Raw genomic sequence first — 14,048 nt, forward strand, 5'->3', positions numbered from 1 at the left:
AGTGACTTTGTGATTGTTTTCTAATTTTATTATTTGAATTTTTTCTGGGTTTTTGAAATGTTTATTTAATATGAGATTGTATTTTTATGTATTATTTTATCTTGAAAAGGCAGGCTATAAATTATTTAAATTATTGTACCATATGTCATAGAATACATAGATTCATATAGTGTTGTAATATTGTACATTTACCAATCTGTTGCTCTATATATCTATCTATCTATCTACTACTACTTAACATTTCTAAAGCGCTACCAGGGTTACGCAGCGCTGTACAATTTAACACAGAGGACAGTCCCTGCTCAAAGGAGCTTACAATCTAAAGGACTAAAATCTAAAAGATATCTATCTATCTATCTATCTATCTATCTATCTATCTATCTATCTATCTATCTACACACACACTTTTTTTATTTTGCAGTGAAAAAGAAAACCCATACACCTTGATTCTTCCACTTATCCTGCCACGTTTCCACCCAGAGCTCTTTATGTTGTACATGCTCTACCATGAAAAAGAAGATGCTTTCTACTGGCAAGGGATTGTTCGCCTGGGTCTGTTTTCAGACACAAAGCTGTTAGAGTTTCTGGAGGTCCAAAAGTGAGTATGTATACTTTATGGGCAGTGCATTATAAGCTTCTGTAGTCATGGCTTATTTTTCAGTATGAGACAGGACCAAGGTTTTTGTTTTGTTTTTTCTGTTCTGGGAGAAGTTCCAGGATCCATCAGCAGAGAAAAATACTCTCATTTAATTTCACTTGATATCACACATAAATATGCCACATAGACTGATGTTCCCAAAGACGTCTCCTTTTACTTGTGATACATAGTTTATGCTGTTGTAAATACTTATCTACTATGGAGGACATTCTATAAATGGATGCAAAAAAAAAAAGAGTGATAAGTACTATTTCTAAAAGAACATGTGCCATTTATAGAAAGCGCATACCCCGGGATTCTATATATGGCGCCTTAATTTTTGCATGGAAATCAAAGCATGTGCTATAACAATGGTTAACTAGCTGTTGCTGCACTGTTAACTGAAAGTTAACAAGCAATTATGAACACTTATTGGCATTAAGATTGACACACACAACTTGCTAAGCGTATTCTGCAACGTGGTGTGCGTAAATTCTAAGTCCCATAGTTGAAAACGGGGCGTGGCCATGGGCTTCCAGATGAAGAGGAGGTTGGGAATGAAATATACCCTATCCTCCGGATTCTATATATGGCACCAAAATTTGTGCGTGGATCAAGGATGCATGCACAAATTAATTAGTTAAGCCATTAACTAGCAATAAATTGATGTCAACAATCAATTATTGCAATTAATTGGTAGTAATTAGATTTTGCACACATGTCTTTGCGCGCTATTCTATAACTCCACGCACCTAAATCCCTTAGCGTGCAACCCAAAAATGTGGACAGGGGAGGGTAGGGACGTTCCAAAAAACTGTGTGCAGAGTTATAGAATATTGCCATTCCTGCGCTCAAATGCCAAGATTTGGACACCAATATCGGCCCAGCACCAACATAAATACACGTTCTTAATATACAGCGGGTATAAATACTGACCTCAGCAGTGACTCATTTCACATTAAGACATCGTCTAGAGATGCACTGTAATCGTCATCGGTCCACCCGAACCTTTAATTACTTTATAAACTCTTTATGCTTTTTTTTTTTAAAGAATTTTTCATATGTTAAAAAAAGCGCTACTTAGCTTTCTCAGGCAATTCAGCTTAATGCTGATGGACACACATCGACATGTTCCATGTTTCAAGAATCTGCTTCAGGGTCTGGTCCAATATAGCCTTAGCATATTCTTCTAGTATGTGGACCAATGACGATTACAGTGAATCACAAGGCGATGTCTTAGTGTGAAATAAGTCACTTCTGAGGTCAGTATTTATACCCGCTGTATATTAAGAATATGTATTTATGTTGGTTTTGGGCTGATACTGAAGTCATGTGGACTGTGTTGCCCCCACCTTGAAGGCACAGACTTAATACATTGATTTATCAAGACTTGGACACCAGCATTTGCACTGGGTTTCAGCTGGCATAAATACTGGCGGCCAAAATTGAGTGCGGGAATGAGTGTAAGCGCTATTCTATAAAGAACGCTAAACTTGGAGCGCTCCATGACGATTTTTCCAGTGCCCAAATTTAGACACCGTTTACCGAACCTGGGCCTATATGCTAAGCTGTATATCTCTTATCACCATTCCAAGCATCTGTTGTATTCTTTGTGATACACGTGTTCAAGCATCTGCTTTTATGACTCTTGCTATTTGAATTTTTTCAAATCTTTGCGCTTCTGAGACCAAATGTTATTTGGGGTTATTCAAAAAAATGTGAATTTTAAAAAACTGTTTCTCTTGATCTTATTTCAGAAATTTGTGGCCACTTAAAGATCTTAGATTAACAACCAATCAGGTGAGGATCATTATCTGGCATTTGTTATCTAAAATAATGGTGTTATTTTCTTAGAAAGGAAAATAATTTGTAAGGGGTTGAACTTCAAAGGGTCCAGCTGCCTAACTGTGGGGCCTATTTCCTAAGCTATGGTAACGTGTTTATGTATTGTTTAGCACATATTAAAATTGTATTATCATGTACTAGACATCATTATCAGGAGTCATATTACCCTGTCTTTTGTAGTTGTTTTTATCAGTCTGTATTGACTAAAACACATGCTCTTTTCATCCGAGTTTGCTTTTTTAATCATGGCATTCTCAAGGCCGTTAGACTTAGTTGAGATGTATTCTTGTGTGCTGATTGTCGTAGGACCTCTCTTCTGGAAAGCTTTACCAGCTGATATTTGTTTGGAAGATAATGTTTTCTCTTTCCATGAGAATCACAAATCATCTATTTTTGTACAAACGTTTGATCAGCATAGTTCATAGCATTCTTGTTTGGTTTTAGTAGGTGATATAATAATGTTTTTGTATTAGCCTTTAAATGTGTTGCTTAGATGCATTGTTTTCTTAGAATGACATTGTTTGTGTTTGATATTGGTGGCCTATAAATTAATTTAAATAAGCAGCAACAATTTGTGATGATCACAAACTTTTAAACATTACTTTTAGGGCCATAGATCAGGTGTAAAGTAGAAACAGTAATCAGCTGCTCTGTGTGCAACCAGCTCATTGCCATGCCTGCCAGTAGGGCAGCCCTTGAAAAAAAAATTTGCATATACACTTCTATTGAAAAGATAGGTATAACTCAAGAGAAGTAGCTAAATTTATCCCAGGAGCGTCACCAGGTTAAGATGTCTGAAGCTGATCTCAGAGTATCATCTTAAAAGGAGCCCCTACATTTCCCCCAGCACAAAAATTCCCTTGTAGTCTTTGATGCCTTCCCAGCTCCCATCACCCCAAGCCATCCAACATATACCCATTCACCAACTCCCTCCTCATAGATCTCTGCCCACAGCAAGTATTCCTGCCCCTCAGTCACAAAATCACACCCACAACTGCTTTCTAAATCCTTCCTCTGTGGTGTATTGCCCCCCCCCCCCCAAAAAAAAAAAAATCCTTTTCCTAAGAAGGTCCAGGGACCATGAGAAGCAAGAACAATTGCCAGTTTTTGTTGCCCCAGTAGAGTCCTGCTGATGCAACAAAGATTTTAGGGTCAGCTGGTACCATTTGAATTTTGGATTACTTTTTCCCCATGTGGACCCTGGATCTTCTTGGGTAAGCTAGGGTGATGTAGCAGGGGAGGGAGAACAGGGGCAATTACAGGGGTAGGGGGAGGATTTGGAAAGTGGGTAGAGTGTGATTGGAAGCCATGATTGGCTTTTTTGGCCAGGAGTTCCAGTGAATGAATATTTATATTCCAACCAGCTTGAGGTGTAGAACTACAGGCCACCAATGCTTGTTGGAATGTGGTGAAACTGGTGGGGAGGGAATTTGCTTCTAAGATGGTGGCTCTGGAATGAGGGTCGCCATCATGGAATTGTCATGGCTGAAAAAAAAAAGTAAAATTTCAAGTTGCAGCAATGTGAAGTACAATGTCTATAGGATTTGCTAAAGTGAAGTTTAGTAAATCCCATGGAATTTTCTTATAGGAACATGTTTTGCTATCACTCCCCCCCGTTTACTAAGCCGCGCTAGCAGCTGTCATGCAGCAATCCCGACACAGCCCATTCAAAATGAATGGGCTTTGTCGGTATTTACACACCGCCAGCCACTAGTGCAGCTTAGTAAACAGGGGGAGTTAGTGAGCAGGCCACTATAGGAGTTAAGCAGCTAGACCTCTGCATATGTGAAGTTCAGCTTTATATAGAATATTGAAATGGGAATTAAGACATCTGGGTTGGGAAATTCAGTGCTGGTGCCTGACCATCACAGGCTGAATATTAACCCAAGAATCTGTATACATCTGTAAAAGAAACTAAAAACATGGACTATGTGTACACCTTCAATAATTAAGTAACAATTAAACCATAATGAAAATCCTTATGCTTTTACAAAAACTGTGGGGATTACGTATGTTTTTGAATCAAAAAGGGCCTATTTACTAAGCCATGTTTATAGCATACACTATTACCTGATTATTATGCATTATTTGCTGCTAATGCAATTTAATTGGAGATATTATGGGCTATTCAGCAATAATGCAGCTTATTAAAAAAATGCAGACTCACTAGAAGTAAAATAGTAATGAGCTGATTTGTGTGCAGTAAGCTGCTTTGCACGCAAATGTACACAAAGCAGCTCATTATTATGCAAATGGTATAATACAGCTTCAGATAAATTTTTCAAGCCATATTATTCCAGGAAAGTTAACAACACCTCAAGAGATATTGTTAGCTTTCCCCCAAGAGTGTACGCATGCTAGTGTACGCAGAAGAGCTCTGAGTTTGCATTTAAAGGTATGATGAATATCAGTGCCCCCCCATCCCACCTTTTCAAAAAAATCATTGGTGGTCCATGGAACGTCTGGCCCTCACTCAGTTCCCTCAGTCCATAAAAATAAAATGACAAGGCCCTGGAAGACTTACCCCATTATAAAATTGCCCCCACCCCTAGTGCCCCCATGGCTTAGCTCAGAATTCCTGAGGTCTATCGGGGGCAGGAGGGATTGCCACTTACTTCTACCTTGCACATCATTTTCTGAAATGGCACTGCCTGATCTGTACGCTATATTGCCCCTCATATTTTGTAAAATGACATCTGCATTAGACCCATAATAGCTAACACCATATCACAGCAACATAAAAAACCATGTCTAATAAGCATACTGAGGTAAAAGAAAATGTAAAGATGGTGAATCTTTTCTTTCAGAGGTACTCTCTTGTCAGGGACAGGTGCTTCCTCTCTGCCACCGAGTGTTTCCAAAAGATTATGTAAGTAGAATTTGCTCCTGTTCTCATATTATGGGCTGGTGTTTTGGAGCAGCATGTGCTTATAGTTAAAACATTTAAAGACGAGATATGATTTATTGTTAGAAGAAAATTAGCATGTCACTTTCTACAAGTAAGTGTGACACTGCAGTGTTATCATTCACCAGAGTACCCCACTACAAGACTGCACCGACAGAAACTGAGATTTTAATTTTTTTCCAACCCAATGGAAGTCAGAAAAAAGTATACATAAGAAGTCAAGAATGTTTGTCTGTCTGCATATCTGGAGGCAAATAACTCACTAAAAATTTAACAGAACTGAATCAAATTTGGCATATGGAAAAAACCGATGAAAAGGCACATCAGGTTAAAAAATTGAGCCAAATTGAACTGGGGGTTCCATAGAAATAAGCATCTCCCCCTAAAAATGGCCCAGTCCATTTCTGTGGGAGAAGTGACTCTAGCTTTTGCAGCATAGAAACTTAGATACAGCAAAACCTAGCAGTTCGGGAATTGATCCTTTAAAACTGCCTACTACCTCCCACCACAACTATCCCATCAATCCCAACTAACCCAACCCAAACACTACAAAGATTTTTTTTTTTAGCGCCAGGAACATGTTTGGGGGTCAGAGAGTAGGTGTGCCCAGTGCTAATCAGTTAGCGCAGTTACATTACCGCACACCAACTGATTAGCACATGGTTAGCGTGTGAGCCCTTTCCACCTCCTAAATTGGTGTCAGTAAGTGCTCCCGTGCGCGCTAATGGCTACACGGTAATTGGGAATTAGCATCTGGCCATTAATGGGAAAAATGAAAATGCGGCCATTTTACAGTAGTGGTAAAAGTGGCCTCAACGTGGGGAAATCCACACACACTAATCATAGAGCAGGCCACTTTTACCATAGCTTAGAAAAAGGGCCCCTAAATTAATTAATGAGCAATTGAGTATGAATTGGCCTTGATAATTATTGAAGTTAGTTGGCACTAATTTGGATATGTGCGTGTGTCACGATACACCTAGCCACCCACCTGGGGCTACCCTGTGGCCACTTAGAGGGTCTATCCCTAGCACAGCTCAAGTCCGCCTTCACCTGCCACTTGTGCTCTACACTAGCACCCTCCTCCCACCGACTAGGTCACAACCGCCTCTGGGTGAGTCTTCTGCTCTCCAATTATCCCCAGTGATTTCTAGGTTACTGGACCCACATTCCCAATGGTCCCACAGTTCCCAGAAAGCACTTACAGACCCAACACACAAACCACCAGGATTCTTTATCAGTCCAGACAAACAGGGTGAACAAATAATTATGTTTATTCTCTTAAAAAAACATTGAACAGTGGAACAAAATAGAGCAATTTGCAAACAATAACAGGTAACTGAAATAAGGATCAATCATAACATTAACTAAACACTTGCATACTTCCTAGAATGTACCTGGGAAGATCAGGACATATATATGTTCACAGAGCTTCAGCAAAACAGATCTCTCTCTTCTTCTCCCAGGCTAAAACTGAAGCAACAGCCAGCATCTGCTGGGTAATTTCAGAACTCCAGGCCAATCAAATAAAAACTGGTTACATCACTACAGGCACTTTCTATTATCTTTGTGCCAAATAAAAGAGAAGTCAGATATCCAATACATTTTACAGGCTTAAAACACAATGAGGTCCTTTTACTAAGGTGCGCCGAAAAGTGGACAGCGCTGGTGTAGGCATGTGTTTTGGACAGACGCAGGTCAATTTTTCAGCGCGCCTGGAAGAAGCACCTCTTTTTTTGTGGCTGAAAATGGACGTGTGGCAAAATTAAAACCAGTGGGCGTCCATTTTCGGCCTGAGACCTTACTGCCACCCATTGACTTAGTGGTAAGGTCTCACACGCTAACCGGGTGGTAAGTGGCTAGCGCGGGTAAACTGTCGATTACCACTGGGTAAGTGCCATGCGATAAAAAACTATGTGTTTTAGTCGTGCATCAAAAATGAAATTACCGCCCAGGCCGGGCAGTAGTTCCAGTTTGGCACAAATTGGACGTGCTTAGGTGCCTACGCACCTTAGTAAAAGGGCTCCACTGTTTCTTCACAGTATGCATCTGCCTATGCACTATTCTATAACACCATGCACCTAAATCCCTTGGCGCACAACTGAAAAGGGGACATGAATAGGGGAAGGTCATTCTGAAACTTTTCACACAGTTTTATAGAATAGGGTCATGTATGTGCCGAAATGCCATTAGTTGGGCACCAGCATTTACACCAGGTTTTAGCTGGCTTGAATTCCGGCACTCAAAGTTAGGCGCAGGAACCAGCTCTAAGTGCTATTCTATAAAGAGCGCTCATCCTGGGGCAGCCCTTATGAATACTGCCTCGGTGCTCAAAAATCGGCACTTTTATAGAATTCCCCCCATAATGCTCACTTGCTTTTCACGTATTTGTTGTGAAATCCTATGCATTGCAAATATTAGTGCTGGCAGAAAGTATGACTAAAAGAGTGCTTTATTAGTAGTAGTATTAGTATCATTTTAGCAGCGCCTTGTTTTATGTTTTTCACTAGTGCATAGTAGAGGTTCCGTTTGCTATCTTTATCCGTTGGTGGCCATCTGCTTTCTTCAGCTGAATCTCTTACTTTGGCAGAACTACAGTGGATCCACGAGAGAAACTGGGAATTCTGCTAAAGACTCATGAAGAAATTGAGACCATAGTGTCCCGGGTGATGGAGAAGGAATATAAACTGCCAATGGATGACCTGCTTCCTTTACTGGTATATGTTGTCTCACGAGCAAGGTAATGAATAAGGGATGTGCTGTAGCTTTAAAAAGGCAGAGAAATAGCAACGGCATCTCTCATTTCATTTCGCATCATTAACTATCCCAAACAACACAAGAACAAGTCATTTTGATTCTCTGCATGCTAAATTGTTGTGGCACAAGATCAATGATTTTTTTTGTTTGTTGTTGCATGGCATGGCAGAAATGAAAGAAAAATGAAGTGAAATTAAATAAATAGAAAATATAAGGAAAGGTTACATGCACACTCTTAGTAATGAAAACATATAGTTGAGTTCATTATACCACTACTCGTGGCACTGTTGCTCTAGTAGGTGTCTTCATACCCATCCAAGGCTTCCATTAAGGCCCTTATTTTAGACGTATCCGCATTTACAAATAGCAGCTTTTAAACATATACATTGACATATGCATGTAAAACTATTTTAGAAAAAAGTCTATTTCCATGTGGTGATGCTTGCCAGGTTTTTATTTTTGCCAGACTATATTGTAGGAATGGGCCTAACATATCAACGTGAATTTTCATCTTACGGGGGAATCCATATATATAGGTATAGATAGATAGATATACTCTAGGCCAGGGGTAGGCAACTCCGGTCCTCGAGAGCCGCAGGCAGGTCAGGCTTTCAGGATATCCACAATGAATATGCAGGAGATAGATTTGCATACCATGGAGGCAGTGCTTGCAAATCTATCTCCTGCATATTCATTGTGGATATCCTGAAAACCTGACCTGCCTGCGGTTCTCGAGGACCGGAGTTGCCTACCCCTGTTCTAGGCATTGGCATTTCACATCTGTCCACAGGCATGCATAAGTGCCTGTTCTAACGGACAGGTGCCATTGCTGAAGTTTAGCCACCCTGATCCTCCTCCAATCACACCTGGCAGTTCTTTACAACATGTCTGATCCCTTCCCTACTCCTTCTCTAATATCTGACCCCCCCGCACACACATCCTCCAAACATATCCAATTGCCTCCCTGACCCTTCGGACAACTGACCCCTCCTTGAAATCTGATCCCCCCACAGTACCTGATCTCCCCACCCACAACCCTCCCTGACATGAAGGACCCCCCCCCCCCCCATCTGATCCTCTTATCACCACCTACTAATCCCCATCCCTAGCCTTAGTGGGGTCCTTAGTGTCTGTGGGAAGAAGAGCAACGCCCATTAACTCCTGCTGCTATGGGTTCCATAATAGCTAACCACGATTCCTAGCAGTAATCATGTAGCAATACCACTAGGGGGTTGGATTGCTAAATATGGGAATTTTAATGCTGCAGGTAAAACAAAACAATAGGTCCTGACAGCCACACAATCTGAAAGAATCATTTTCAAATAACCATTTACTCATGTCTAATGACGCTGATCGTTCTCGTAAGGTTAATGTTGGAATAATGTTAAATTTAAATATGCAAATTTTTTTTGGGGGGTGAATCCAGACTGCCCCAATTTGACTGCCCCTATCGGACCGACCGTTCACTTGTCTATTAGATTGTAAGCTCTTTGTTAAATTGTACAGCGCTGCGTAACCCTAGTAGCGCTCTAGAAATGTTAAGTAGTAGTAGTAGGGGTAGAAGTCTGAAAGATAATTGGAGCACAAGGCTGAAAGATTGCTTAGGGCTTTTTATACCCTTCTTTGTCCCTGGAAATGCCTTAAGGAGGAGTTTTTTCTCTGTCAAACACAATCTCAAGGAACTATGAGCCATATAGTTCAGCTTTAAAATACTTTTACATGTTTGCTTCATAGAATACAACGCCTTGGGGCAGAAATCCACCTGATTAGGGATCTCATGGACCCTAAAAATGAAGGAGGAATATATGACTTCATGTTAACTGCAATAGAGGTATATATATTTGGCCATCACTTTGGGGTACTGTGGATAATCATTAGTTTTTGCTATGCATAGTTATTAATATTTTATCAGTCATGATTGCAAGTCTGTGTTCCAAAATCTTATTTGTTTTCTCATTTCTGATCTTTTACTTATTAAACAACAGCAAAAAGAAACAAAACAGCCTTCCACAGTCAGCAATTTTTTTTAAAGCTTCTGACAACTGCAAGCTGAAGTAATTCTGGATATTCAGTGCTAGGCCATGTCTGGGCTCCAGCACTGACTATCTGGGTCAGTATGGTCACCCAGAAGTTAACTGTGCACTGGCTGAGATTCAGGCTCATGCTCAGTTAGCCTGTCAGATAAAATTAAGACAACCAGTTAAGCATCGGCTGCACCCAAACTGTGCCCCGGCCCTAATCGGGCAATGCCATGGTTGTCAGAGCTGATATTCACTAGTACTGCCTGCTTAAGTACCATTGAATATAGGTGGTTGGCTCACTTAGCATGGTTTAAGCAGACAGGATTGTCCATTTTCATATGGAGAATAGCTTTGAGAATATTTGACAAAACTCACATACACCGATATTCAGCATAGATCTTCATGGTTGAGTTTGTACCCTAAAGTGGTGAAATCCACCAGTTTTGTAGTGCTTTGCTAAGTATAAAAACTAACCAGTAACACACACACAAAAAAGGCTTCAAGTCAGTTTCACCTCCTTTATCAAACTTTTTTTTTTTCATTAAATGCCATAGAGGGGCATTTTCGAACAGGGGCACCCATCTCTAAGGGCGCTCATCTTTGAGGATGTCCCCGCGAAGGGGCGGGGCATACTGTATTATCGAAACAAGATGGGCGTCCATCTTTTGTTTCGATAATACGGTCGGGGATGCCCAAATCTCAACATTTAGGTCGACCAAAATGTTGAGATGGACGACCCCGGTTTTCGCCAATAATGGAAACCGAGGACGCCCATCTCAAAAACAACCAAATGCAAGCCCTTTGGCCATGGGCGGAGCCAACATTCGTAGTGCACTGGTCCCCCTACATGCCAGGACACCAACCGGGCACCCTAGGGGGCACTGCTGTGGACTTTATAAATTGCTGCCAGGTGCATAGCTCCCTTACCTTTGGTGCTGAGCCCCCCAAATAACCCACTCCCCACAACTGTACACCACTACCATAGCCCTAAGGGGTGAAGGGGGGCACCTACATGTGGGTACAGTGGGTTTCGGGTGGGTTTTTGAGGGCTCACATTTACCACCACAAGTGTAACAGGTGGGGGGGGGGGGATGGGCCTCGGTCCGCCTGACTGAAGTGCAGTGCACCCACTAAAAACTGCTCCAGGGACCTGCATACTGCTGTGATGGAGCTGGGTATGACATTTGAGGCTGGCATAAAGGCTGGGAAAAATGTTTTAAAAAAGTTTTTTGGGAGGGAGGGGGATGGTGACCACTGGGGGGAGTAAGGGGAGGTCATCCCCCATTCCCTCCCGGTGGTAATCTGGTCAGTTCAGGCACCTTTTCGAGGCTTTGTCGTGAAAAAAATTGGACCAAGTAAAGTCGGCCAAATGCTCGTCAGGGACGCCCTTTTTTCCATTATCGGCCGAGGACGCCCATCTCTTAACTTTGCCCCCATCCCGCCTTTGGTACACTGGCGACACACCCCCGTGAACTTTGGTCGTCCCCGCTACGGAAAGCAGTTGAGGATGCCCAAAATCGGCTGATTATGCCGATTTGGGTGACCCTGAGAGGACGCCCATCTCCCGATTTGTGTCAGAAGGTGTCCTTCTCTTTCGATTATGCCGCTGATAGTAGACAAAAGAAACTGGTGAAGGCTACAATCTTTCATCAAAAATCCAAAGTTTTGCTTGCTTTTGTGATTGTTTTTCTCATTAATATATAAAGCTTTTTCAAACTTGTATATTAAAGCCCAGCGCACACTGAATGAAATTGTATAAAAAATACAAGTAAAAACGCAAGGAATTTTTTATTAAATCCCTATGATAGAAACTCATCGATGGCAAAATCCGTTTCTGTTGTAAACCTAGGATCTATAATCTGATAGGTTTCTGAGGGATTTTTCTCCTTGTTTAATATACAAGTTTGGAAAAAAGCTTTATATACTAGTGGCTTTCACAAGTTTTCTATAGATTTACCTTTATGCTACACTAGTTTTACTGCACTCATTATTTATTGTTTTTCTCATCTCTGCCTGCCGTCTTCACTGCACCACTACTTATTCGGATTCCGCATTAAAACTCTACCAATTTGTAGCACCTGCATCTACTACTGTACAGACTTTTAGAGATTTTTTTTTAGTTATTTATTAGATAGAAATGGAGAACAGGAAGGTCTTAATGGTCTTTAATTGTCTTTGCAGTCCTGCTATGAGCATATTCAGAAAGAAGAGATACGGCTCTATCGCTTTCCTTAAAGCCAAGGACATTCAGCCATCGCAGAATGTTAGAGCATCTATCACTGCCAGAATAAAGGATTGATCACACTGGGATCATTAGGTGAAATATGTAAAAGTTCCATCTCATGCTTTGGGGATGGATGACATTGACAAAGTAGAATGAGCTGCTATTTAATTTGGAGGTTTTGTCACAGCCTAGAGACAAAGCCTTCTCAATCGACGGAAACACGCTGATATTAGAAACACTGGATAACAAGTACACTAAGCAATGGCCGATTTCAAAATGAAAACAAGTGATCACTTTCACAAACTAAGGAAATTTGGGGCACAAGAGCCTGTTAGCATGTTGAATGGGTTCTCTTTATATGTACTGAATGTCGGTCAAAGCATTCATCTTTACTCTCACTAAGGTCGAATATCTGAGCATTGCAGTATTGTCTTCACATCATTTTCGGTTGATGTCCGTTAATTTTAGAAGTTCAGTTTTGAATATTTGAATGGACAAGTCCTATTGGTCCAGGCAACTATGGATCAAAAAACACGAGATTTTGTTACAGAAGTTTATTTTTATTTTGCTGTGCTACCAGTTGGGAAGCCAATGACTTACGGAAAAATATAGGGGTTTAAATTCAGCCAGCAGCATTACATTGTTTTTTTCTAAACCGTCAGCAGCAGCATTTCGGGATATTCAATGCCAGGCCATGACTAGGCACTGGCATTGAATATGAATATCCAGCTTGATGTGGCTGGCAGTAAAATGCAATATTCAATATTTAAGCGCATAAAGATAGGACAGGCTTCTATGCAGTCTAATTTAACCGCTAAATTTAGGGGTCCTTTTACTAAGGTGTGCTGAAAAATGGCCTGCGGTAGTGTAGGCACGGGTTTTGGGCACACGCATATCCATCTTTCAGTGTGCCTGTAAAAAAAATGCCTTTTTAACATTTTTGCCGAAAATGGACGTGTGGCAAAATAAAAATTGACGCTTGTCCATTTTGGGTCTGAGACCTTACTGCCAGCCATTGACTTATAACCATGAAGTAATCGCCTACGCACATCAAGTCAAGTTATCGCCCGATTTTCACCACGTGCCAGAAAATAAAATATATTTTCTGGTGCGCGTAACGGACACGCATAAGAAATGAAATTACTGCACTGGCCATGCAGTAGCCGGGCAGTGACTTCAAATTGAGGTGCCTTGGGCATGCATAGGCACCTCTATGCAGCTTAGTAAAAGGGCCCATTAGGCAATTAAGTGCTGACTCCGCCCATGGACCTCACACAATACAGCCTGCTTTCAGTTGAGAGGTCTGTGGTGATATTCAGCTGCACTAACTGGTTAAATGACGCTGAATATCAGTGGATAGCATCGAACTAGCGATTTATTTGTCCTAGGGCAGTTGGTGACTCAGCTGATTGAAAGAAAGTTACAGAGCTTTTAACCTCTAATTGAGTAGTTCAAATTCAACTCAAATCAGTAGTAAACAAAAGAATAGTCATTTGGTGGCTTCTGCAAACTGATTTGGTGTTTTCTATTGTGTCGTAACCCCAGTACTTAAAACCTTACCATAATTTGAAATCTGGAACTGCACGTTGGGTCACTTACTACCACTTTCCACATGGACAAAGGTCTTTGGATTTTAGTGCTGTCAATCTTGCACTGTTC

The 14,048-nt window shown here is 41.1% G+C and overlaps 1 protein-coding gene across 5 annotated transcripts in view; it reads left to right on the forward strand.

Annotated features, from left to right (window-relative positions):
- Positions 1-13,260, forward strand: part of ALS2CL (ALS2 C-terminal like) — a 178,492-nt gene extending 165,232 nt beyond the window's left edge. For 4 of the 5 annotated variants that reach the window (XM_030197218.1, XM_030197245.1, XM_030197226.1 and 1 more), the window contains 6 exons: positions 422-598; positions 2,395-2,437; positions 5,290-5,351; positions 7,978-8,127; positions 9,879-9,975; positions 12,347-13,260. In XM_030197218.1, the coding sequence (XP_030053078.1) occupies positions 422-598; positions 2,395-2,437; positions 5,290-5,351; positions 7,978-8,127; positions 9,879-9,975; positions 12,347-12,400 (583 nt within the window). In that variant the 3' untranslated portion in view covers positions 12,401-13,260. Of the gene's footprint in view, positions 1-421; positions 603-2,394; positions 2,438-5,289; positions 5,352-7,977; positions 8,128-9,878; positions 9,976-12,346 lie in introns of those variants that run through there. The other variant, XM_030197252.1, reaches the window with a different exon arrangement.
- The last annotated feature ends 788 nt before the right edge of the window (positions 13,261-14,048 follow it).

The sequence above is a fragment of the Microcaecilia unicolor genome, chromosome 1 (genome assembly GCF_901765095.1).
Source record: "Microcaecilia unicolor chromosome 1, aMicUni1.1, whole genome shotgun sequence".
NCBI lineage: Eukaryota > Metazoa > Chordata > Amphibia > Gymnophiona > Siphonopidae > Microcaecilia > Microcaecilia unicolor.